At 41.9% G+C, this 25,893-nt stretch overlaps 3 protein-coding genes across 7 annotated transcripts in view; all 3 read left to right on the top strand.

Moving 5' to 3' along the window:
• Positions 1-13,770, top strand: part of mrvi1 (murine retrovirus integration site 1 homolog) — a 29,284-nt gene extending 15,514 nt beyond the window's left edge. For 3 of the 4 annotated variants that reach the window (XM_061246019.1, XM_061246017.1, XM_061246018.1), the window contains exons 6-25: positions 66-181; positions 1,631-1,686; positions 1,887-2,060; positions 2,793-2,873; positions 3,173-3,253; positions 3,400-3,446; positions 4,131-4,187; positions 4,452-4,925; positions 5,100-5,178; positions 5,602-5,728; positions 6,169-6,199; positions 7,564-7,704; positions 8,092-8,223; positions 8,654-8,807; positions 9,434-9,483; positions 9,579-9,686; positions 9,961-10,022; positions 11,087-11,206; positions 11,986-12,153; positions 12,708-13,770. In XM_061246019.1, coding sequence (XP_061102003.1) covers positions 66-181; positions 1,631-1,686; positions 1,887-2,060; positions 2,793-2,873; positions 3,173-3,253; positions 3,400-3,446; positions 4,131-4,187; positions 4,452-4,925; positions 5,100-5,178; positions 5,602-5,728; positions 6,169-6,199; positions 7,564-7,704; positions 8,092-8,223; positions 8,654-8,807; positions 9,434-9,483; positions 9,579-9,686; positions 9,961-10,022; positions 11,087-11,206; positions 11,986-12,153; positions 12,708-12,954 — 2,505 coding nt within the window. In that variant the 3' untranslated portion in view covers positions 12,955-13,770. The remainder of the gene's footprint in view (positions 1-65; positions 182-1,630; positions 1,687-1,886; positions 2,061-2,792; positions 2,874-3,172; positions 3,254-3,399; positions 3,447-4,130; positions 4,188-4,451; positions 4,926-5,099; positions 5,179-5,601; positions 5,729-6,168; positions 6,200-7,563; positions 7,705-8,091; positions 8,224-8,653; positions 8,808-9,433; positions 9,484-9,578; positions 9,687-9,960; positions 10,023-11,086; positions 11,207-11,985; positions 12,154-12,707) is intronic. The other variant, XM_061246016.1, reaches the window with a different exon arrangement.
• A 1,887-nt stretch (positions 13,771-15,657) lies between these two features.
• On the top strand, positions 15,658-20,221 carry lyve1a (lymphatic vessel endothelial hyaluronic receptor 1a). Its single transcript, XM_061247153.1, has 6 exons — positions 15,658-15,884; positions 16,987-17,155; positions 17,400-17,539; positions 18,009-18,233; positions 19,300-19,378; positions 19,621-20,221. The coding sequence occupies exons 1-6, from the start codon at positions 15,803-15,805 to the stop codon at positions 19,787-19,789; spliced, it is 864 nt and encodes a 287-aa protein (XP_061103137.1). The 5' UTR covers positions 15,658-15,802; the 3' UTR covers positions 19,790-20,221.
• A 996-nt stretch (positions 20,222-21,217) lies between these two features.
• rnf141 (ring finger protein 141) lies at positions 21,218-25,875 on the top strand. Of its 2 annotated transcripts, XM_061244507.1 has the most exons (7): positions 21,218-21,380; positions 21,874-22,078; positions 22,258-22,366; positions 22,567-22,748; positions 23,053-23,160; positions 23,833-23,929; positions 24,726-25,875. In XM_061244507.1, the coding sequence occupies exons 2-7, from the start codon at positions 21,936-21,938 to the stop codon at positions 24,801-24,803; spliced, it is 717 nt and encodes a 238-aa protein (XP_061100491.1). In that variant the 5' UTR covers positions 21,218-21,380; positions 21,874-21,935; the 3' UTR covers positions 24,804-25,875. The 2 variants fall into 2 exon arrangements, with proteins under 2 accessions (XP_061100491.1, XP_061100492.1); XM_061244508.1 differs by having other exon boundaries at positions 23,833-25,875.
• The last annotated feature ends 18 nt before the right edge of the window (positions 25,876-25,893 follow it).

Genomic DNA, 25,893 nt, shown 5'->3' with positions numbered 1-25,893 from the left:
TATCTGCCAAATGCCATTAATGTAATGTCTTAGTCTGATCAGCTTGTTTTGCTTTGTTTTGTCAGCAGTGCACACCTGTTGAAAATAAAGCAGTAACCATGGCAATCCCTGCACCATCTATTGTATTCCCAAGACAAGATGATTTTGGCAACCAAGATCCCAGACCTCTTGAGCTGGCCAGGTATGCTAGTCCTACTGATCTACTGATCCTACTGAGGGCAGGGTGCTGCTCATTCTGCTGTCTTTATTCTGCCCCATATTCAGTTATGTCTTGATCCTCAACATTGTTTTTGTAAGATAAATACAGTGCGTTATAATATTTAGAACAAAAATAGCATCGCCTTGCCAATTACATTAACTGGGCAGATTGAACGCATGTTTTGCTTTCGGAAGAATGAACAATTCGGCAGAAGTATGGCTAATCTCTTGTGTATGCTGGACATGAATCAGGCTCATGCCCCTCATATTGATAGCATTTTAAAAGGTTTCAGGGCTGTGGCATTTAAGGAAGTAGGATTAATGACTTCTGTAAATATTTAGGAAGAACACCGGCTCACTGGTTTTGCACAAACCAAGCTTGCATAATGCTAGTCTCCTCATCACAGTGACTCATCTAGCGTCGTAAAGCTGTCCCACAGGTTGTATGTACCCTTTAATTTATGTCCTTGTGACCAATGGGCTGAAGGATTTTTGTGAGTTACTGAGTCAAAGTGAATTAATATCATTACAACATAAACTGAAACTTTCTCATATCTTTTTTCATATCATTCAAACATAAACTGAAACATATGGGATATTATTTGGTTGCTTTCATACCCTGTTAATGGAATCAAGCCAAATAAAGCAATTCTCCATGTATTGGTAAATTAATGTAACAATGTGTGAAGGTAGCAAGTCACACAGTGGTTACCCAGAGTTTCTACAGTGATCATGGTTTCCCATAGAACCCTAGATTATTTTAATCCTTGATGATCAGTTCATTGTATTTATTTTTGCTTTCTATGGTTTAATATCTGAGAGTGTACTACTATCCACTGCATTATCTGTGCTTAAATTATTTTATTTTCAAATGTATTCCCTGTATTCAGCCAGGCAACATTCACTTTTCTCACATTCAGTTGTTTAACATTGCTGCCCCCTCCTGGCCCACCGATACCAGTGGGCTGCTGGCACGGGTGCACACTTAACAAGCCCACCTTCAGCCAGTCTAAACTGCTGTAGAGAAACAAAGTTAACATGCTAATTTGAATCTGGTTTTCTCAGGCCACAGAAGGAAGTATCCCTTAATGAATTCTGAATTAAATTAAATACCCCTTAACCCCACTCCTATTTTCCTGCTAATATTTTGTCATTTTAAAAAAGAATGCACGTCAGGTTACCATTTAAGGGCACATTCAAAATGTCCATCTTTTCATTTCATATTTATTATATCTCACAGTTTTGCTAAAAATATCAATTCAGCTCTGTTGTTGAATGACAGAATTGGGCATTACTCTTTACCGTAGTCACCTATTGTGGTTGATAGAACTTCATGAAAGTGTGAGCATTTGCAGTTATCATCGAGTATGAGTTATGATACCATTATGTTGCTGTTTACAGTGTGATATTTGCTAATGTGTGTCTCCCACAGGCCCCACAGCCCTAGGCCTCGTCTCTCCCGAAACACCGCCTCCATCACCACAGTTGGTAGGGCTACCAAAGGCTGCCATGCTGCCATAGAACGTTCATATGCAATTTGAGAAATGCAATATGCTTTTACTAATATTTTCCACATTGTATCTGCGTGTGTGTTCCTGTTGCTGGTGTGGGTGCTCGGGTGTGTGTGTGTGTGTGTGTGCGTGTACCCACGTGTACGCCTGCCCTCCTGTCTGCCTGCGTGCGTCTAGACAGTGCAGGTCATGTGATCGACCTAGTGAAGGACCAGCTGCCAGACCTGCAGCTCAGCGTGGAGGATAAGCAGAAGAATATGGAGCTTCTGGAGGAGGCCAAGAGAGTGAGCGACCGCTTCCTCTCCCGCCGTGGCCGCCGGTCCACCAGCAGCCTGTCAGAGTCGCCCCCAGGTGCCCAGCCCAAACCACGCTCTGCTCACTGCTCCGCCCCTACCCTCTGCTTTTCATTTCCCCTTTTGCATTTACTGCCAAACCTCTGCCATTAGCTCTATAGCCAATGGCACAAAACCACGCAGGGGGTTTAACGGGTAATGACTGAATAGCCCGCTCTCACATGCTCAATTAGCAGTAATTCCTCAATTTTTACACATTTGTTTTATAAAATGTAATGAATTAAATAAACTTCACTTTAATTCTGTTATTTCCTTCATCGCATTTTCATTTTAAGGATGCGGGAAGCTGTATAAAAACTTTTTTTTTGCCTGACCATTAACTGCGACATGCAGTTAATGTTCTATTGCCTGGGCTATGACTCGGTTATCTTGCCTGCACATCAAGTACTTGTCCCCTGAGGAATCTGTCAGCATCTAGATCCTGCCTCCATAGATAGGAGAGGGAGGCAGTTAAATGGTGTGTCCAGGCTAAAGCAGTGGTTCTCAGGGCAGAGACCCTCCCTGCAGTCCGTAATTTTTCCAGTCAATGAGTAAGGTGCCTGGAACATAAATTGCACAGGGTGAGAAGAGACCAGCTACACTCTTTCAGAGTACTCATGAGCCTGTCTGGAGTCTCTAAAATGAGCAGAGGATTTTGCAGCACTAAGACAGGTTTACAATCAGATTGGCACTGTGACTGCCAATTGCAAATGGAGCTGGGTATATTATGAACATGGAGTATTCTTTGCAGGAGGCCTCTCCCCAAACCCGACTCCACTCTCTTCCCCGGCCCCGTCGCGAAGCAGCTCCCTGACTGTGCCCCCTCAATCTGGTATGTTCACATTCCTCAATAGGACATGCCACTTACACGTATACTGTTCCGTACATTAACACAACGTGTACTGTACACACATACTGTTCAGTACATTACATGTACATCTTTGCAGAATATGTTTCATAAGTAATATGGCATTCAATTATATTTTTAAAAGAGTAGTCACAAGGTACTTTTTTTATTCTTTTTTTTTTTTATCTCTACCACTAACATTCCATGGTGTTCAGCTTTGACTGATTGTTCTGAAAAGACACAGACACTTCAGTGCTATTCTAATGGGAGGGGTATCATTACAGCTGGTCTCTCGTCCAACTCCACGCCTCACCCTTCTCCTGTACCATCTAGGAGCAACTCTTTGACTGTGCCCCCTCAGAATGGTACGTTCCACCATGGGAAGCCAACACACAATCCTTCCTGTGATGGAGCAGAAAGACATTTAACAAAACATAAGAGGAAGCAGTGCACGTGTCAGAACTGTGCGAATAAAAGTTACTGTCTTTCTGCTTTTCTTTGTGATTTTCAGCTCTGGAGGAACTGGGAGCGAATTACGTCAGCCCACCAGCCAATCAAGTAAGGTCGCCGTTGAATCACTCACTAAGGGCTTCCTGACATTGTTGTCTACTAGTGGTGCAGGCACATTAGTGCAGACAGCAGCCTCACATCTGGTCAACTGAGCTGCTGGGTCAGACTAGGCCAGGCCAAAACTCAGACAAGTGCAGGTTACCTCCCCAGATTATCAAACACTACTACATATCAAACAACAGTTTAATGGCCTAGAACACCCCTGCATATACATACAGTATAAATTATACAGTGTGTAATTTACATTACAATGTGGCCCTATATTATAATATAGGGCTGAACTGTACTGTAAATATATTGAGGTGTCAGTCGTACTATATTAAGCCTAATTTATACTTCATCGCACAACCCTTGCAACAAGTGTCGTATGACAGAAAATACGTATTTTCTGCGGAAGAAAGTTTTGAACAACACTTTTTCTCAGTGTCACGCACCTCTACAGTTTTGTTATGTCGTGGACAACATCATACTTTGTCACACAGTGTTCATTGGATGAATTGTCACTAAGGAGGTGTCACAAATGTAAACATCAACAGCGTCTCCTTTCTGTAAAGACAAAAGTCTCCCTGCAAGCCTTTGCCGAAGTATGAATGCAAAACCTTGTGCAATAGAGTCTAAATCAGGCTTTAGTCATCCTGACTCTTTGTATACTCCACTGTGTTTGCTTTACAGCGCTTGGAGGTATGTTTGATTGGAGAGCAGGAAGACAACAGCCCACAGGACCAAGAGGTCAGTACTGCTCCCCCTTGCATTGCATAAATACACATTAAATAATAAAGCTCAGGCCACAGGTAATATTTATTTATCAAAGAGGTGTGATAAAGAGGTGTGGTCTTTGGTAACAGGGCCTTGTACTTGAGCATTAGATTTCCCAGTGAGTGAAAAATACAAACACTGTGGAATATGAGCCCCAAATAGGCAAACTACTCAATGTCTTAGTATTGTAGTGCAGTCACAGATCTTTGTTCTCTGTGATTTCCCATGATGCCGCAGAGCCTCAGAAAGCCCAATGAGAAGCGCAAGGTGTCCTCTGGCACGCTGTCGCCACGGCGCACCGTGCCCGCGGCTGCCAGAGAGGACGGTGGGAAACCTCGGGAGAAAGGGAAATGGGGCCTGGAGGCCAGGGAGGAGGAAGAGGGCCCAGGGCGGGGGACCCAAAGGAGGGCCCCGGATGACGAGGCCCCCGCCACGGGGGTGGCCAAACCCGTGCCCCGCCTGGCCTCGCAGCAAGCCCCCTGCACCGCAGAGATCAGGACCATAGGTGCCTTCCCCCCGCTCATGAGAGCCGTGTCCTGGGACACTGTGGGCTCCTTCCCTGCCAGGAACGGGGCGCAGGACGATTCCCCCCAAAATGAGGAGGCCCTCCCCTTCTTCGAGAAATCAAGCGAGTCCCTGTTCAAGTCCTCGGGGTACAAGGACTTCCCGGTGCAGCCTGTCAAGATGCAGAAACTGGCCAAAATGCGGGAGGTAAGCTCTGATATATGAGCTTCAAAGCTCCTCTTTTTATGTTTTGGTTCTTTTTTATTTGGCAGTGCTTTAAAGGTTTGGGTACAGAAGAGGAACAAAGTGAATGTCACTCTATTGCGTAGGTATGCTAATTCTCCCCCAACACTGACTTTGAAACACACTTCCCTCCTTTAGGAGCACAAGCTGATTCGAAACCAAAGTATTGTGGGATCAAAGTTGCCGGACCTGAATGAAACAGCTGAACAGGAAAGAGGTAAGCCCCTCAGCCTGAGTGGCACTGAGAATGACCCTCTACAGTAGGACAACAGGGCTATCAGGGGCCTCCATCACCGGCAGGCCCAGGGACAAGGTCACAACATACAGCCATCTCCGGGAAGTAGGTTTATGGGGAGGGGGGGATCCTGTTTCCATGGAAGGAAATGTTCTGGGTTGTTTATGGTATGCACTGGTCATCCTGAGTTGCATTTCCCAGAAGTTACAGAATGGTTTATTTTTTTTTGTGATAGGACACAATACACTATGTAATTTAATTGTCCTTATTTCCTGGTGGTTTGTGTTCTGAGACACAGTGTTCCTGGGTGTTCCATTTCATCTCTCGGGCCGTGGTGTGAATGAAAGTGTGCTTCATTTCTCTTTCCTGTCCTACCGCACTTTCTCTCTCTCTTGGCTTATCCAGGGCTCTCTCCCTGTCCCCCTCTGGCATCTCCTATGGAGGAAGAAGCCAAAGAAAAGTCAGATGTGATGCCCAACATCTCTGACATAATGCTGCGGAAACTGAAACTGCACAGAGCTGTTCCGGGCAGGTGTGATTGCGTGTGCCAAATTCTAGAATGGCTATGTGTATACTGGATTCCAGAATGCCTATATGTATACTAGATTCCAAAATGCCTCTGTATATACTAGATTCCAGAATGCCTATGTGTATACTACATTCCAGAATGCCTCTGTGTAAACTAGATTCCAGAATTCATATGTGTATAGTAGATTACAGAATGTCATTGAGAGGTAGATCCCAAAACACTGGAATGATCATGAGTCGCATTGCTGAAGGCATTTGAAGCCTTTTCGGGTTAGAGACCTGAAATGAACTTTAAGCTAAAAGTAAAGAGTTAGTTCTTGGCAATGCTTACAGGATTGTGGAGCAAGCCTTGTCTGACCGAGTGCATTATGTTTATTGTTCCTGTGTCATTTCTTCCCGCAAAAGCACCACAGTAACATGATGTATTTTTCTTCTTAATTGCAGTAGTCCACCTCTCACAGAAAAAGAGGTTGAGGTTGGTATCTCATTGAGTACTACAAGGAATTTATATTATTTGTTATATTAAGGTGTCTGTCAACTGTTTCTTGGCCATATAGTGGTTAAATGGCATCAGTACATGTTTGACAAACTCTTTTTAAAACCCTGACCTCACAGGAAGTCTCCTATATCCATCTAATGTCCTTCAGTCATTTTACTGTCTCTGGATCTATAGAGTGATCAGATGGATATTTTTAAATGTACAAACCCTCACATCCTGTGTTTAAATGCATAGTTTTCCAAGAGTGTCTCTTTCCTGGGGTCAGGGTCCAGTGTTTTCCCCATGTGACTCTGGGGATTCCTGGTCCATTCCCTGAGGAGAGAATTCTCTGTTCAGTGCTCTGCAGTCACACGCCCAGAAACTACACTTTATTAAACACTTCATTTTCATTTCAACTTTGAATTATGTGATTGTTGTGTTCTCCTGTGGCTGTGCTGCTATGGGTAAAAAAGGCATATGAGGTAAGGCTGGAGCTGCGCTTGGAGAGTGAGTGTTAGCTTTGTGCTCTCCAAATGAAGTCATTTCATGCATAGTGGGAAGAGTAATGGGTCACAATTATAAAAGCTCCCTTTTATCCTTTTCATGTCATCCCAAAGTTGTAATTTGAAACTGGATTCAAATAAAATGAATCAGCTGCTAATAGGGGTTACTTGCTAAAACTGGCCGAGCTGGATAATAATTAGGATAACATGAAAATGGTTTTGGGACCGATAAATATAAATGTAGGGTCTATACCTCCAATTCTGCAGATGCTGATAAACTGAGCACCCCCTCCGTCTGCTCTTTTCCTTAAAAAGACCTTATGTCGGGTCAGTGACTCCAAGTGCACTGACCGCTTTTGCAGAGAAGCTCTTGGATTAGAGAAACTGAGCGCTGGCTACTCAGTTGCTGGTCGATCAGAACATACTGTTCCTTCAGTAGGCAATTCACAATGATCGTGTAACCTTCCTGAAATGTTGCTATAATGTGGCAAAACAGTGATGCTTTGAGAACTTTGGGTTGAAATGCATGGCAGAGGCCATTTCTGGAAGTGAGGAGGCTCAGGTTTAGGTTCCACAGAGTGAGTGGAACATTTCTCCGGTTATAAGTCCTGTTCTCACATCCGAAGTGCTCGATTTTCCTCTATGCATGCAAATGGAATGTAGCCCACTAAGCCCAATAAATCTCTGGAAAGAAGGGGTATTTAATGGATTAAGTTGATCTCCCAGGTATTCATCGCCAGTCCGATCTACTGGTGATTTGAAGTCGAGCGATGACCTGGAGTTTGTGTATTCCAAATGTCCGGGCAGCGTTCGCTGGTCCAGGTAAGCTGGAGATGCTCTCTGTGTCCGTCCCAACAGAACGCGTTTGTGCAGCTGTCCCTGGCCTTCCGGAACGACAACTACACCCTGGAGACTCGCCTGCGCCAGTCGGAGCGCGAGCGGAACCTGACCGAGGAGAACACGGAGAAGGAACTGGAAGAATTCAAAGGCTTCCTTAAGGTCAGCTCGAGCAGTGCCAGCAATATTGTTCACCCTGGCCCCGCAATAATGATCCCCAAAAATGAAGCAGCATTCCACCGGCCTTCATAGTTGCTGTTCAAAGACTGTTTTGAGAACCGGGTGTTGCCTGAAAAATATGCGAACGTCGGCTACATGTCGAACATCGCAACAACCCAACTATAATAAAACAATGAAGTCATGGAACATTGCCAATATACAGTAGTCACAGCTAAATGGTGTTGTTAGACACACATTGTGTGAGTGTGTGGTTGGGGTACTGGGATTGCGTAAATTTGTGAACATTCATTTGGGGGTCACATCAGAAAAAGGTTTGGGAAGCCCTGGACTAATGGGTGTGTTTGGTGCTGCTCCTGCTGTGCCCTGCAGGGCTCTGCGTCCCTATGGCAGACCTCAGAGCAGCGCGACTCCTTCCAGCGCCTCCTAGAGACGGTGGCGGTACTGCACCGTCTGGCCACGCGCCTCTCTAGCCGCTCAGAGATGGTGGGAGCCGTGCGTCAGGTAACCACGGGGACCGGGGGTGAGGGGGCGATACTCAAGGGGAGCTCGTGAATAAACAAAGTCAACTGTGTCCTCTTGAGCTGTTTTCTTTGGAAAACTGCATTTTTTCCTACTCACCAAGGTGATAAGGGCACAAAGATTGGGAGGTTTGCTTTAAAAGATAGAGAAGATCATGTTTGCGAAGGGAATTAGCTCAGTGATACATGCCCTGGGTAATTGCTCTAAACCAGACCAACAAAACAAACAGAACAGCACTTCACTATCTAGAGCAGGGTTCATTCAACAGACTCTACGGAACTAAATCAGATATCTATCCAATGGGAGTGGCTTCTATGTACAAAGGCTGTGGTCTGTATGGGTGTTCAGCATGATAATTATTGTGTGTAAAGGACGTGCGTTAAGAGTGATTCATCATCTCCTGGGGGAACAGGAGAAGCGTATGAACAAGGCGACGGAGGTGATGATGCAGTATGTGGAGAACCTGAAGAGGACCTATGAGAAGGACCATGCTGAGCTGATGGAGTTTAAGAAGCTGGCCAATCAGAACTCCAACCGTTGCTACGGTGGATCCATGGACACCGGAGGTGATGCCCCCCCCCCCCAACGGGCCGCTTCGAGTGCCAACGTCCGTCTCGCTGATACAAAGGCCTACAGACTACAGTGAAAGACTGCTGTCTCTGATCCAGCGATATTTTAGTCCAAAATACCCTCTTACATGCGCTTACTGCTACAGCCTCTATTTCAGAGAGCGGAGAGGAATGTGCTCTCCTCTTAGGCATGTATTGTCAGCTAGCATTTCTCATCACACTCGCATACCACATGCAGTGTGCAAGTAAGGCTCACACTGGCATGAATGAGAGGGAGGCACTTCAGGCACACATAACTTAGCAGGGGGGCACTGGTGTGTGACTGGGTGAGAGGAGAGCCAATTGCGCATCGCCCTACAGGGCTATCTGCCACAGTTTGTGCTGGCACAGTCTGTGGAGACCAACAGTGCCTTCACAGGAAGACTTACCCTGCAGTCCCATTATGCTCTTAGTATAAATCAGAGCCAGATGTAGCAATATTTGAAAAGGCAAGATAGGATGGACTTCACTGAGACACATGACTATCGGTGGATATACGTATATCTGTGGTAATAGGAGACATTCATTGTGTCAGTGAAATGAGGACAATGTGCACCCTGAATTTTCCTGTGTGTTTGTTTCAGATGATGGCGTTCCCCGCACATCCAGATCGATGTCGGTGACCCTTGGAAAGGTACAGTACTGTGCCTCAGGACTCACTGGGTAATAAGGTAGTGCTCAGTGAGTGTTGTTTTCTCACTGGTACGACCACTCTACTCACTTGTCCAGGCGCTGCCCAGGAGGAGAGTCAGCGTCGCCGTGGTTCCCAAATTCAACCTCCTGACCATCCCTGGCCAGAGCCCCCCCAGTGCCTCTGGGCCTCTTCTCCCTGTGCTGGTACACCCTCATCTCTGCCTGTGTCATCTCAGCATCCTGCCGCTGCTCTAACGTTACTTACTTTCCACCGGCTGCCCGGCTGCCATTGTTCTTACAGTCAGACAAGCTTCCTGTGTGTACGGACTGCTCAAGCAAAATGTGAAAAGCATTAATGTCAGAGTGGATCACATCAGTCCTCTTACTCCCATATGCACTCTGTCTAATGTAGATACCGCAATGCTGTAATGTGGCAGGATGTTTTAGTCATGGCTGTTACCTCTTCTGTGATTCTCAGTGTGAGGCCAGTGCAAAGGCCAGCTCTCCCTCAGAACCTGCACAGCAGCCACTGGCTGAGACGTGAGTACGACTTCAGCTTGTTGAACAGAACAGAACCTAGCCATCCAAAATTAAATGCATACAATAGGTTCTAGCATACAATATATGCAACATTTGCCATTATGGATTTCATGTATGCTTTCTAATTTGAGTGGCTATAAGCATGACATGAAGAGCATAAGTCATGACTTGAATAACATAAGAATCTTACTAGATTTGTGTAGGTTCTTTCCATATGGGTACACTAAGGATTGGCTGTAATTTCTACATGGTGAGACCAAAATGCATTGAAAAATAATAGCTACACGTGAATTGTTTTATTATAAAATCAAAAGATTTTGGATTACCGAGCCAAATCCAGAAAAAAATATGTCTTTGTCCTGAGACTTCTGAACCTCACTGTAGACACACTGCATTGTTATTGGGGAATATCTTGTGCTGTATCTTGTTCTTCACTTTGTTTGTTTATATGACCTGAAGGGAGTGAGTGCTAGGGAGTGTCTTAATCACTGGAGGCCGGATACACGGAGCCACACAGAGCAGTGTGCTTATGTAACTCTGACATTATCAACATGCATAAAAATAACCCTCATTCCATAAAGCCCCAGCTGCATCTCATTTATGCGGCTCACAGAGATCTCATCGCAGTGCTCACGCACCGCCCCTTTGACAAAGTCCAGACCTGAGTGCCAGTGTGCAGTCCGCTAATAAGGTGCGAGTGAACGCACAGGTTCATGGAGTCTGTTGGAAGAAAATCCTGGGGGTTCCCATACGGCAGACTGAGAGAGAGAGAGAGAGAGAGAGAGAGAGAACATTTACCTAAATGTCTATGTGACAAAATCCAGGGAAATTCTTTAAAGAAAAACTTCCTGCATGTGTGTTTGAATTCTCAGGGCAGATAGTAGCAAGGCATGTTCCCAGTCACGTGGACTTGCCTGGTGACCATGGTGGCGTCAAACGTGTCCCTTTCATCATCTTCCATCATGTCCAGTTTAAAAGGGCAATAATAGGATGTTTTGCCTGCCAGGACCATATCATCCGAGTGCTAAAGTGCTAAATGTTCTTTCCTATCTGAAACAATGCAGTGGAAAGAGTCTGGCTGACCAGGAGAGCGAGACATCTTCTCCAGCAAAACCTCCCAGTGGCCCTGCAGAGATCAGCTCCGAAGTGAAGGCCAAGATCGAGGAGGATGCATACAATAAAGGGTGAAGCCAGCAGTGACATTTTAGCCACCTCTGGTTCCAAACAGACGCTACAATGTTCCACATACAGAGACACTAATATCTCTCTAAACAGACAACTAACATGGTTTCTGAGCACAGGATCCAGTAATATGCCATACAGTGCTATCTCTGCCAGTGCTGATTGGGGTCCTACAGTATGGTTCATAATTAGAGAGTTTCTCTGGGTATGGTAGTCGCTGCCTTATTGTATTCTATACCCACCCTAATTGAAAGGGCGGCCTGTAGCATTGTGGTTAAGGTGCATGACTGGGACACGCAAGGTCGGTGGTTCTAATCCTGGTGTAGCCACAATAAGATCCACACAGCCGTTGGGCCCTTGAGCAAGGCCTTTAACCCTGCATTGCTCCAGGGGAGGATTGTCTCCTGCTTAGTCTAATTAACTGTACGTCGCTCTGGATAAGAGCGTCTGCCAAATGCCAATAATGTAATGTAATCACAGAGGACACAGCAGTGATGAGATGGAACTAAGATTATGATTGGTTAATCCAATTTTGGGTATTAAACCAAAATGTGGTATGATTCTCTAGTTGTACAAAAAAATGAGAATACATACACAATTATAATTATGCTAAATGACACTGTATTCCATAGACTGAAATTAACTGAAACATACCGAAGCAAACTTTGTACTTATTTGTGTAAAACATGAATATGAATATGAATTCACTCCATGAATTTATTTTCATTGATTTTCATTGTGCTTGTTTAAATGTTTGATAACATTCACAACCATAATTCAGGTACCAAGAAGGACTGAAGAAAAGCAAGGAGCTCCAGGAGCTGAAGGAGGCAGAGGAGAAAATGGAGGAGAGCCAAGAGGAGCCAGAGGAGAAGGAGAGAAAGGAAAAGGAGAAGGAGAAGGAGAAGGAGAAAGAGCCGAACGAGGCCAAAGAAAAGACACACAGCAGGTGATGTTTGTAGCACTGATACAGGCTGCAGCCTGACTCCTACAGCAGCCTGTTAAATATACAGTTAGTTTGTCCTTTAGGGAATTTGGACACTAGAATTAATCAACTGATAAAGTAGGAGTCAGCACAGTGTGTAGCTCTGCCTTTTATCGATTTCATAAAGCCTCACGTCACTGCAAATCAATATGTCAGCTTTTCAGTAACAAGGAGCGTTATTGCTTCTACCCAAGATATCACTGGCTAAAGGCACTGTTCATGATGACTCTTGTCCCTGCATGGGGTGCCATGGCTATGCTAGACTAGAGGGAATAATGGGCAGTTTTTAATAGCTATTTTCTGCCAATGTGGTCTGAATAGTGCTGTTTTGTCAACATTTCCCCCCCCCCACCTCTTATCTCGCCCCTATGACAATGCACAGCAAGTGCATGATTCATCTGTACTGTTGGCATAGTCAAGTATATTGGCAAACATATTCAACTACTCTGATGGTCTGTCCAGAAATAATGAATTGCTAAGTGCACTTAACATGATCCTCTTTCTTTTTGCTTTTACAGCAAGTATGAAAAGCTGCTTGATGTCTTTGAGCGGCTGTGCCCAAAGCTCCTCAGGCAACAGCGAATGCTCTGGATTGCCATGACCCTGTTTGCGGTCACATTGTTTTTGGTCAGCGTTTTCACATACTTTGGGGATCGCAGCAGTGCTCTGGGAGACGTGTCTGCAGGAAAGGCCATGGGCCCAGGCAAGAAAAAGTTCTTCGGGTGGAACATGAGACATCAACCGAAAAACCCCACCCCAGAATAACACAGAGCCCCATGGTGCCCCACCCTTTCACACAGTGAGAACAGAAAAGACTCCAATAATCCAAACATAACTACGACCATCTGCAAGTCCAGGACACTGCCCTGAATACATGACTTTCAATATGAAATGTTGCAGTGAAGAAACTTTTGTAACCGATTGACTCTGTATGATGTTGTATTTTACTGAAAAGCCAAATTATTTGAAGAGAAGAGGATCCTATCTTTATGTATGAACATGATGATATTCATATTTAATTGGATGAACACCATGGTAATGGCCTGTGCTGAAATGTCTTACATTTTTGCTCTTCCTCTGGGGTGAAGTTGTGGCCTTAACAGTAATTATAAGGATGTAACATAAATAAAATGTTAGACAAATGTGCCTGTGCTAACAAATCAGAGGTCAATGTATGTTTTCTCAGGTTTATTAAGGAAAAGCCCCAAACAGTAATTCACTGATATATTTAAAGCGATATCTTTTTGTCTTTTGTTAAAGTATTTTATATATCATATTTAAGCAGAGAACTCGTTTGAAAATATTATTGTTAGGATATTCCAACATAGTTCATAAAGTGCAATATTTTTCTAGATGGTACACCTTTTCTGTTTGTGTTTATATTTGGTTTGTTTTTCACAGCACTGATCCCATTAGTCCAGAGGGTTTTATGAATAAAAATGTGCACTTAAAAAAATAAAAAAAAGAGCATGAGACCATTTTCTTTTAATCGTCTTAAACATTTCCACGTGTGCTAGCATTGTATGTTGTCCTGTAGTGCCACGTTACTTGAGTCTGGAAATAAAGACACTTTAAAATCTGTCTAATTTATTTGCACCTCTTTTAGAAAGTGCATTCTGGGTATTCAAAGGAAGGTTTTATATGTGCACTTTTCAGCACTGCTATTAAGAGCAGTCTTCCTGGAGTAGAATGAAATCCCATAGGATCCTCTTCTCTTCAAAGTAAGATCCCTGGAGTATAGAGTTAGATCCCTGGAGTACAGAGTGAGATTCCTGGAGTATAGAGTTAGATCCCTGGAGTACAGAGTGAGATCCCTGGAGTATAGAGTGAGATCCCTGGAGTATATTACATTACATTAATGGCATTTCGACACTCTTATCCAGAGCGACATACAGTTGATGAGACTAAGCAGGAGACAATCCTCCCCTGGAGCAATGCAGGGTTAAGGGCCTTGCTCAAGGGCCCAACGGCTGTGCGGATCTTATTGTGGCTACACCGGAATTAGAACCACCGACCATGCGTGTCCCAGTCCTTTACCTTAACCACTACGCTACAGGCCGCCCTACAAGAGTATAGAGTGAGATCCCTGGAGTAGAGTGAGATCCCTGGAGTAGACAGATCCCTGGAGTATAGAGTGAGATCCCTGGAGTTGAATGAGTGAGTACAGAGTGAGGTGCTTATACGATAGATCTTTCCACCTGCTTTTTTCAGGAAATCACCTACATAACTTTAAACCATTAAACAGCGCCAGCTTGCCAGCGCCAAAGAATGTTTCTGTGAACTAAATATAAACCTGGGACTTGGCCGCTCTACTGTGTTATTCAAGCGGTTTTCACATTCCTCTGACTGTCATGTGTTCTCATGTCAAACTAGATCAGTTTCCTGAAGTGTTATGGAGATAAATTGAATTTAATAAGGAGATACTTGCAAAATATATGGCCCAAATTCTGAAAACAGAAAGAGTTCATGTAAAAAAAAATATATATTACACAGAAAATATATTGCGGCAAGAGTATTGTTCCATATATATTAACATGACAAGGATATAAACCCGTGAACGATTGATGTGAAGATGAGGTTTTATCGCAATGTATCTAGGTAAGCTGTGTGGGTAGATAACTTGTGTTGTTGCTGGCACACCACCTGACTAGCCCTTTGCTGTTGAACCTGAGGATTCCCATGGAGATGTTTTGCAGGGATGCAGAGTGCGGATGCTGGTATCATTGCAAAGTGAGAGGAAATGAGGGTGTGTGTGTTCCATAACAACAGTGATATAATGGGGAGAGTCCACCTCATTTACCCCCACAGATGGTGGGATGGTGTCATGGCCTAAGAACTGTGTTTGTAAGGCAAAGTTTGCAGGTCCACTTTCCATGTGGGGCGCTGTACCTGTGTGGTATTTAACCTGATTTACCCAAGCAAATATTCAAGAAAATAATAATTACTTAAGTCACTCCAGGTGAGTGTGGGGGACAAACAACCTTGAAAACTATTTTCGTCTGGACAAACAAGTCTGACTTCAGAGAGAGATTTATCTTTCTTATAAGAGTATATGAAATCAATATAAAGATATTAATATAGTTAATATCTCAGAATTATCCCATACACTCACTGTAATACTACTGAATTATATTTGGTAATATTCCATCTCTTGCATGATTATGAGTTACTAATTGTTCAGTGGCTCTGATGACATAATCAATGATCTATCCTTAAAATGTATCTCACGACAAAGATAACCAGTCAATTATATACATTATGTACAGTAGGAGTAAAGATATCATGTACTGAGCTAATCACAGCTTAATCTTTTCTGATAATTGTTTTCCTAAAGAACAGGACAACTGTAATTTTCCCTTTCTAATGTTGCTTCCGCCCCTGTTGCCACTTCCTTCAGCACATATATTGTGGCCCCCAACGCCCATACACTTCCTCCTTCTTTTACTCTTGCATATTGGCCTTGTCGTCACTTCTGATAGTGGCCACCCTCCAGCCCCTGCAGGACCTCTCCATCCTGAGGGGAACGGCTTTGTGTTCATCGCAACAAAAACCAATCGGACACTCTCCAGAACGCTTTTTATTTCCAACAGCACATCTCTGACACTTGATAGGCATGGAAAAGATTTGCTTCATGTCATGTCTCTTTTTCAGTTTGGCTGTTGTTGTACTGCCTCTTAAACTCAGAAAAGTCCAAGGTAAGATTTACTGCATCTCATTTTTCTAAATATTTTGTATAAATGTATTTGTTTTTATACTGCATTAACCCTCCTATTATGTGAAGAGTTTATGACCACTTTATGACCAATCGGTGAGAGACATCTCATTTTAGAGCCTGAGGTACAGGAAGTGAAAGTTTGGTACCTGTATGGAAAAGTGCTACCAGAATCATCCACAAAAATCTGAGATAAAAATGTGTGGCATCTGTGTTTGTTTGGCATCTCTTCAAAACCCGTTAACCCTTTTTTATATTGATACTGTATGATTTTTTTAATTTTCTAATTTGGTGGGATAAAATAGTAAAAGTGCAGAATGCTATGCAAAATCCTGTACCAACTTGGCATAGAAATGTGTTGTGCAGTGTTATTTTGACCCCCTGTAATTGTATAAAATGTAAGAAAATATACAACCATTTTTTCTCTCTCTCAGATTTCTTTGTGAATGATTCTGGTGGCACTTTCCCATTCAGGTGCCCAACTTTCACTTACTGCTCCTTAGGATCTAAAATGAGATGCTTCTCACAGATCTTTCATATTTATGGATAAAAGGCTTGTCATTTGGGAGACAATAAGAAGGTGACACACTATGTGTCAAAATGTTTTTATTACAATGTTTGTGTTTATTTAAACTATTGGGCTCAATTTGACTCAAAATGTAAAACCGGTCATACAATCTGAGCATAATAGGAGGGTTAAAAAATCTGACAGTATCAAGCTGAAAAAAAGGTTAACTAGTTTTCAAGAGGTGTCAAACATGAATGTGGTTAAATTGATATACATAAAAAGGGTGTGTTACATTTTTGGGTAAAAGTAAATATATGATATCACTGGTTTAAATAGGTTTCATTAATAAAACTACATAAATTAATTTTCATTTCAAAATGCATATAATTCATACAAGTGTTTGATTACCAGACTGTAATTATGAAAATAACACACATCCACATAACTGATGCTTTTCTGTAATGAAATACAATTTAATACCTTTTGTGTTTGTACGTTCGTGTGCATGCGTGTATGTATATATATGTGTGTAGAAATATGTACTTCAATATTTTGCTCTGTGTTTTTTATGAATCAGTTTACACACTACCGGTTTCGGGAGTGTTTGAAGTTGCGTCCATGCCTTTGCCGAATGCCTATGGCTTGAATGCCTCTGAAGCCAGGGAAGTGTGCACGTCTCTCAATGTTACCATAGCTTCAAAGAAACAAGTGGAAGAGGCGCACAGGAACGGCCTGGAGACGTGCAGGTACAGCAGCTCTGCGGCGTCACGGCGCAGTACCGTGTGGGAGCGTGATCGCATGCCTTCACCTGCATCATATTCTTAAAACATCAACTGATGTATTTCCGTTATACAATATTACATGGGGTGGCTTAATAAACGAGAAACACAGCAGAAATACATGTTTTCACTTATGTCAGAAGAAATTGTATGAACATTTTTAGTGTTCTCATACAGTGGTAGTTTATGTACTTCATGTATAATCCCATAGGTATGGATGGACAGATGAACAAATTGCAGTCATACCCCGAATCAACCCGAGCATGGCATGCGGTCAGAACCGCAGTGGGGTTATCGTTTGGCGAGCACCGGTTACCAAACTCTTTGATGTCTTTTGCTTCAATTCCTCAGGTAATGGACTGTGACTACTTTCAGGATTAAATCTATGTATAGGGATCCAAGATCTTTTAAGGCAGCAGACATACAAGAAGACATATTCTTACTGATGCTGGATTGGAATAAGTGATCATGAGCAATGTATATGTTTGTCTGCATATTGCATTTCATTAATTTATGCTTATTGCAGTAGAATATTTAATGGACTTTGTACAAAAAACATGTCATTATATTGGCTTGTGCTGTGAGAACATCAATTTGGACAAATGATAACATGAAAAGCAAGCCATTACTGTGAGAACTTCCATCATTACATTTTCAATGATTCCCTAGGTGTTACGAGGCAGTTCTGAGGGAACAAAAAAGGATTGCATGAATAAAATAAAAGCATTGATGATATAGACAAACAACTGCTATGAGATATAGTAGGATCCGTGAATCTAATTTAATATTTGTTTGTGTGGTATGTCCTTGTTTCTTGTAGCATTAGAGATACACTTGGATGCCATGGCAATCGAAGTATCTGTGACCTCGAAACAAGCACTTGGATTATCCCCGCCCTCTCCCACACCAACTTCTGAACGACTCCCCCAATCAACATTTTCGGCTCCGCTCACCTCTCCGTCTCTCTCTCTCTCAACGTCGCCTGCCCGTCCCGAGCAGCCTGTGCCCCATGAGCCCATGAGCAGCACAGAGTCGTCCTTCGGAGGTCTGATTTCCTACCTTTATTCCCACTCACCATCACTGTATACATACGTATACATACCCACTCACCATCCCTGTATACATACGTATACCTACCCACTCACCATCACTGTATACATACATATACATACCCACTCACCATCACTGTATACATACATATACATACCCACTCGCCATCACTGTATACATACATATACATACCCACTCACCATCACTGTATACATACATATACATACCCACTCACCATCCCTGTATACATACGTATACCTACCCACTCACCATCACTGTATACATACATATACATACCCACTCGCCATCACTGTATACATACATATACCTACCCACTCACCATCACTGTATACATACATATACATACCCACTCACCATCCCTGTATACATACGTATACATACCCACTCACTATCACTGTATACATACGTATACCTACCCACTCACCATCCCTGTATACATACGTATACATACCCACTCGCCATCACTGTATACATACATATACATACCCACTCGCCATCACTGTATACATACATATACATACCCACTCACCATCACTGTATACATACGTATACATACCCACTCACCATCCCTGTATACATACGTATACCTACCCACTCACCATCACTGTATACATACATATACATACCCACTCACCATCACTGTATACATACATATACATACCCACTCACCATCACTGTATACATACATATACATACCCACTCACCGTCACTGTATACATACATATACATACCCACTCACCATCACTGTATACATACATATACATACCCACTCACCATCACTGTATACATACATATACATACCCACTCACCATCACTGTATACATACATATACATACCCACTCGCCATCACTGTATACATACATATACATACCCACTCACCATCACTGTATACATACATATACATACCCACTCACCGTCACTGTATACATTCCTACTCACTGTCAATGAAAGGAGCTGTCATATTTCCTCACTTCTTATGTCATTCAGAGGTCATGTAACAAATGGCCCTAGTAATGTTTCCTCTGTTGTAAATGTTCCAGTGGTGCCCACTGCAGTGGTCGTAACTGCTGTCACAGTGCTTCTACTGACTGCGATCGCAGCACTGTGGCACAACAGAAAGTGAGTGCTTTTCCTCGTCTATTATGATGCACAACCGTTACAGCACACTTAAATCAGTCGCTTAAATTATTTCATTGGTTCAATTAATTTTTCACAATCATACCCTTAATTTTTAAATTAAACTCACTTATTCCCAAGCATACCTTCAATATCTTACTTACCATTAATGATGCAGTATGCTGATTGTGTGTTAGATTATGTCATAAATTTATGAACTTCCAAACCCGCTACTTTTTAAAAAGGAGCAAGAACAGCATCCTACTCTGGAAACGGGAACAGAGGAAGGAGGGTGCTGGCACAGAGATGTGGAAAAGCACTTGTGAGAAGGAACTGAACCGGGAAGAGGAAGAGACGGACAGGAAGACTTCTAACATCAGTGTGGACCCTGAGGCACAGGCAGAATCTACATAAGGAACAGCTTTTTATGAATGATAATGAATGATACTTTAAAGCTTTACAATAATTTAAATAAATGATAAGTCAATATCAATACTATTAACTGTATAATTTAATATAGCAAATGGCTTTATCCAGAACAAATTAGTATGCATGAAATACATTTGAAATTTAACTGAAAAAACAAAGATTTTTTTTTAGTCTATGTATTCTATAAATTGAGCTTTGTACCAGTACATTACAGATTCTGTCTTTTGGTTTTGTTTTAAATGTAATAATATGTATTGGAACCTTTATACAGTCTATGATTGGAACCTTTTGAATTGTAAATATTTTATGAAGTAGCCTATACCTTTAAATACTTGTTAAAACAGGGCTGGTCACACCTTCTCAGTGGACTGGTTCACACTGTTGTATTTCTCATTAAACAGCAAGTTGATTTTGTTATCCTTCACTAACATGATATTCTATAACCGTTACAGTCTGCAAAAGATAAACAATTTATACATAAAACAAATTTAAATAGAGGAAAAGGGTGCTTTTCCACCTTTTCCACAGTCAAAGACAACAAAGTTTACAGCTAATCTATCATGACTAAATAACATGGCAGCTAATGCATTGTTACTCTCACTATCACACAGATATGTCATGTCATATACAAAGTGCCTTTCATCCAATACATTTATTTTTTATCATTACATTACTGGCATTTGGCAGACGCTCTTATCCAGAGCGACGTACAGTTGACTAGACTAAGCAGGAGACAATCCTCCCCTGGAGCAATTCGGGGTTAAGGGCCTTGCTCAAGGGCCCAACGGCTGTGCGGATCTTATTGTGGCTACACCGGGATTAGAACCACCATAAGAACCATTATCACAGTCTGAATGGCAAAAGACATTGAAAGCCAATAACTTGCTCCAAGCACACTATAGTTAATTACAACCACAGTTAACCACATCTATTCTATATTTTCCTACTAGTTGCTCGGGATAAGTGTGTCAGCTAAATACCTAAAATGTAAATTAACTTCAAGGGCAGGGAGAGAATAAATGGGAGTCAGTACCCAAAACCGTAAAAGGTCAATGTGAAGTTACATTGGCATTGGCACATCGTGTTTGCTTACTTGTGTAGAAACAGATACCAAGAATATAAAATATCATTTTGGAATGTTACCTTCATGCAATCTGATTTAAAAAATCTAATCCACAAAATCAAAGTTCATTCGGATGGTTATAGGTACTTTAGGAGAGCATGGTAGTTTGTTTGGCAAATGGCCTTTTTAATTTTAATTTTAAAGACATTTTAGACCTACATGCAACAGCTAGCCATGACATTTAATAATCCGATTCGGCATGCCAGGCAAAACAAACCGAGCGTGTGTTTATGAAGGATAGGTCTCAAAAAGGACCTCAAAGGGTTAAACATGAAACGTCGGCTGTTTGAAACGTCATTTAGCAGCGACAATTTCTAAGATACGTAGCTAGTGTGTGTTTTGGAAGTAGCTCGCTAGGTTTATTATTAAATGAACATTATCGATCCGAGTTTTTAAATGTGTATTGCCAAAATTGCGATGCAGTTAAATATTTAGTAATGGCACATATAAGCGGTAAGATGAAGTCTCAAACAAGAGCGATAATATGATTATCTTTTCAAAGCTGAAGCCTCCCACGAAGTTATTTGTTTATGCATGTGTAACGTTAGCTAAACGTTACCTTTTCGCTAGGAAGCTAGCTAGCTAGCCAAGTTGTGTTAGCAATCCTGACAACAGTTACATTGACACTGTAACTTTGGTAGTTGGCTAGATAACATCAATTAAATGGCTAGCTAACTGAAATATGGCTGATTCTATACGAGAGACACGTAAATTACATCTCATGTTTAGCTAGCTAGCTTATCTAGCAACATATTGTTCCTTCGTGTGTTGTGTTATAGAATTTATAACGACACTGCAATACTTGTGTTTCTTAATACCATTGACATTTCCGTATTGTCCTTTTTAATACGGAATTTGAATGAACTAACTGCATATTCATGCAACTCCATGGTTCTCCATCATTACCTGTTGACGTTTCGTGTTAAATGCTTTTGCTCTCATTCAGTGGTTCCTGAGCTGAATATTATCAGCCCTTCCCCCGAGTGAATCCTTCTGAGTGACCAAACAATGGGTCAGCAACTCTCCAGTCAAACGCAAACCGTCATTAACCGTCTGCCTGAGAAAGTAGTGAAGCACGCAGGGCTGGTGCGCGAGAGCGGCTACCTCACCTACGAAGAGTTCCTGGGGAGGGTTGCAGAACTCAACGATGTGTAAGCTGGCCACATCCACACGACCTTGCACTCAAGTACTGCAGAATAGCAGCATTGTGGTTAAAGTCTAAAGAGAGCTCTTTACAGTGCCTATTTCCGAATAGCTTTTTATACTGGAAAGAGATGGAGGGGATGTTTTCATGGCTGTAGGCTGTATCGTCTTTTTATTTAATCCCCAGAACTGCAAAACTAGCTTCCGGGCAGCAGAAGCATCTGCTTTTTGAAGTCCAACCTGGATCCGATGCATCCGCTCTTTGGAAAGTTGCTGTGAGAATAGTTTGTACTAAGGTGAGAGTTGGAGGTATTGAATCATAATGTTAGCCTAATTTAAAATAGTACACAGTCACCATCATAAATTCAGAGTCAGAACTAACAAGATAATTTGGATCTGTCCAGTATAATTTATTTCTTGTTGTATTTATTTTTATTGTTTTGTTTTACTTCAATGTTTTACAGAGATCAATGTGCTTTGTATTTTTTGATCGCAGATAAACAAAGAGGATGGCATGGTGGAAGCCTCCCGCATCATGAACCTGTACCAGTTCATTCAGCTGTACAAGGACATCACCACTCAGGCGGCCGAGGTGTTGTCAGCGGAGGTAGCCACTGAGGGGCCTTCAGGACAGCTGTCCTCTGCGGGCTCCTGCCAGGCCAGCATGTGGATGGGCAGGTAGCCCCTCGTTCACTTACCTCCTGAAGGAAACCCAGTACATGTGTAATGTGGGTGGGTCATCAAAACGGCCAGCCTGAGCTCGTGCGTGGCTCAAGAGTGACGATTGGCTCCACAAGCTAAAGGCCCAGGCCTCCCAGCCCAGCGAGAGGATGGCATGGTGTTTTTCAGGTTCCCGCGGGTCACGTCTCCTGTTGATCTCCGCTATATTTTTTATTTGCACTAAAGTCTGTGGCAGTGACAGAAAGGTGTGGTATATAGAGCGTTGGGGGTGATTTGTACACTGTTGTGTATGTGGATGCAGGGTTAAGCAGTTGACAGACGAGGAGGAGTGCTGTATCTGTATGGATGGGAAGGCTGACCTCATTCTGCCCTGCGCGCACAGCTTCTGTCAGAAGTGTATCGATAAGTGGTGAGTCCTCACTAAACACCAGTGCCATTCATTACTTTGACACATTTGTTGGTCCTGGCATCGACAAGGAGAAATGCAGTTCCAGGGTCTTTTATTTGTCATGGATATTTGTTTCTGCTTCTTTGTTTTATTTTCATCCCAACATTGTTAACAATTAAGGCACAATTGGTGGGAAAGGGCATTGCCAGTGATTGTAATGCCTTTTCCTCACCATTTGTGCTTTAATTTGTGTTTTTTAAACCTGGTAGATGGGTGACTTCTAATCAAAACAAAATGTTACATGCACTACTACTGAATATACTTGAATTTTGAAAACAAATAAATCAAGTTTACCTTTTTTACAGTATATATGAAATGCATTATTTCAATTTGAGCATTTATTATTTATTTCAGACTCTTTCAAACGGTCTCCATGCTCTTCCATGCATGTGCTGCCAATGAAAGATTTTTTTAAAAACTTTATTTTTGACTTATTAATAACTGACAGGGAGGCACAAACTTTGGAAATCTCTTGGGAGTGTAACGTTGCCTTGTGAATTCACCACATAACAAGGCAGCATTTAGGCTTATATAACATTCTGGTGAGCACTCTTGAGGAGCATCTCATTCGTACTGCGTCTCTCGTGGAAATGAGACGGATCGGACGCTAATTGTACACGCTTGTTTCCACAGGAGCGATCGCAGCCGTAACTGCCCCATCTGCCGCCTGCAGGTGACCGCGGCCAACGAGTCATGGGTGATGTCCGACGCCCCCACAGAAGATGACATGGCAAGTTATATTCTCAATCTCGCCGATGAAGCGGGCCACCCACACAGACCATGAACCTCACAAAGGCCACAAAGTATTTACCATTTCAAATGAGTGCACTCTCCCTGCAGCAAGTGTCTGTTGTGTTTTTGTGACTAAATGTTATCAATGGAGTTATTTTTAAGGAGCAAAACCACTTTTTTCCCTGATGAAATCATTTGGCCTGCATAAGGAAGTGTCACGACTGTGAAGGAAATCACACTATAGTTGGTGTATATCCTAATATTTAATGAAAGTGTCATTTTGATTTGAACTTTTTTCTTTGAAATGTCATGTATATGAAGTGTCACATAGGCTATATCAAAACTGTAACAAGCAGCTTTGCAGGTTACGGAATTGAACAACTTAATCCAACCCAACTTTCATTTATAACAAGTGACCAAATTGCTGAAGTTGCTCTGAAGAGGTTTGCTTGATAACCTTCCCTGGCTGTAAGTTGTAACTGTGATGCCGTGCTCCTAGAAGCAATAGCACTACTGGAAGACTCCTTATTTGGAGTACTTATTTATAATTATTCTACTGTATTATGTAGCCTACTCAGTGTCTTTCCTTTTATCTAATGACTTTGCAGTGCATTGACTATAACTATATTTCAGATAGCCAATGGACAGTTTATTTCATTCATGAGCTGAACTTTTGCTTTTCGTCTTTTGTTCAGAAAAAGAATATGCATCAGACTTAAGATACAATTATTTTGAAATGGATAAGTGAACATTTCCACCAAACAGTAACCCTGTTCATGTGCTCTTGGATACAGGTGGAACTTCCTCTGTGGTGCTGGTTTGTTAAATCAGGTTTGGTTTGTTTGTGCATTGTTCTGGGGACCGAAACCTGAGCTGATTAAATGGGTCTTGCAAATGCCACAGGTGCACAGAAGCTTTATTTGTTTTTATTTGATTTTAAGAATGTCATTCTGTAGGCTTATAGTTGTAAATACCCAACCCTCACTGGAGAAATGGGCCATGTATCCAAGTCCATTGAAATCAAGTTGATGCAGTAATGCTGATTCGTCTGAAGGAATGCTGCACTCATGTAATACTTGGTTTCACAGAGGGTTTCTGCATTAATGGGTCAGTCTGCTTTTCCACACGTTAATTTGAGAATTTGTGTGTTCTGTCATTTATTCAAGACTCACTTGATTAAACTTTGTGAATTTAAGTAGTTATTGCCAAGCATTTAAAAATTATTCTTGGCACAGTTAAAATTAACTTGGTTGCATGTGATTCTCATATTATTCAAATTAATCTAATTAGTTTTTTTTGCGTGTGAAACTGTGTGCTGTGTGTTCTAAATAGGTATTAGTTTGGAAAAGTTTGAATACCTATATAAAATGGCTTCACATCAAGTTAATTTAAATGGATAACATCTACTGGATGTGGACAAACACGGAACGTGGCCCCCTTGAAATGAACATACATATTGAAGTAATATTTTCTCATCTAATAGAATGGGCCTTTAGTAATGATTGTATTTTTTTGTGAGAATTTGTTAAATAATGAGTTCACCCAAAGCTAACTCGCTTACAAATGTAATTTTCATCTTGATATTTTTATGTGAATTTCTGTTTGTATATGGGTTTAGCAAACAAATTTGATATCCCAATATATTCCTGTACATAGTGCAGCCATGTGTATGCAATATTTTTCTTCTGAATAGAAATTTTACCATTTTTTAAAGAAAAGTAATCGACACCCTGAAGATAATTATGTGCACTATAATGGCAAGTTGGTTGAATATCTGTGTGACTGCAGCCTCATAAAAGGAAAGACCGTTGATGATTTGTTTTTCAAGCAGTGAATGTATATGGCCACCAGGGGGCGCAGTTGAATTTGTCATCTATCTGAGAGTGGACTGGTAGCATGCATCATTGAGATTGGGATTAAAAAACAATAAAGATAAATTCTAAATATGCTTGTTTGATTCTT

Source organism: Conger conger, chromosome 6, assembly GCF_963514075.1.
Source record: "Conger conger chromosome 6, fConCon1.1, whole genome shotgun sequence".
Classification (NCBI taxonomy): domain Eukaryota; kingdom Metazoa; phylum Chordata; class Actinopteri; order Anguilliformes; family Congridae; genus Conger; species Conger conger.
The sequence above is the reverse complement of the archived record's forward strand: the minus strand, read 5'-3'. Positions and strand labels throughout refer to the sequence as shown.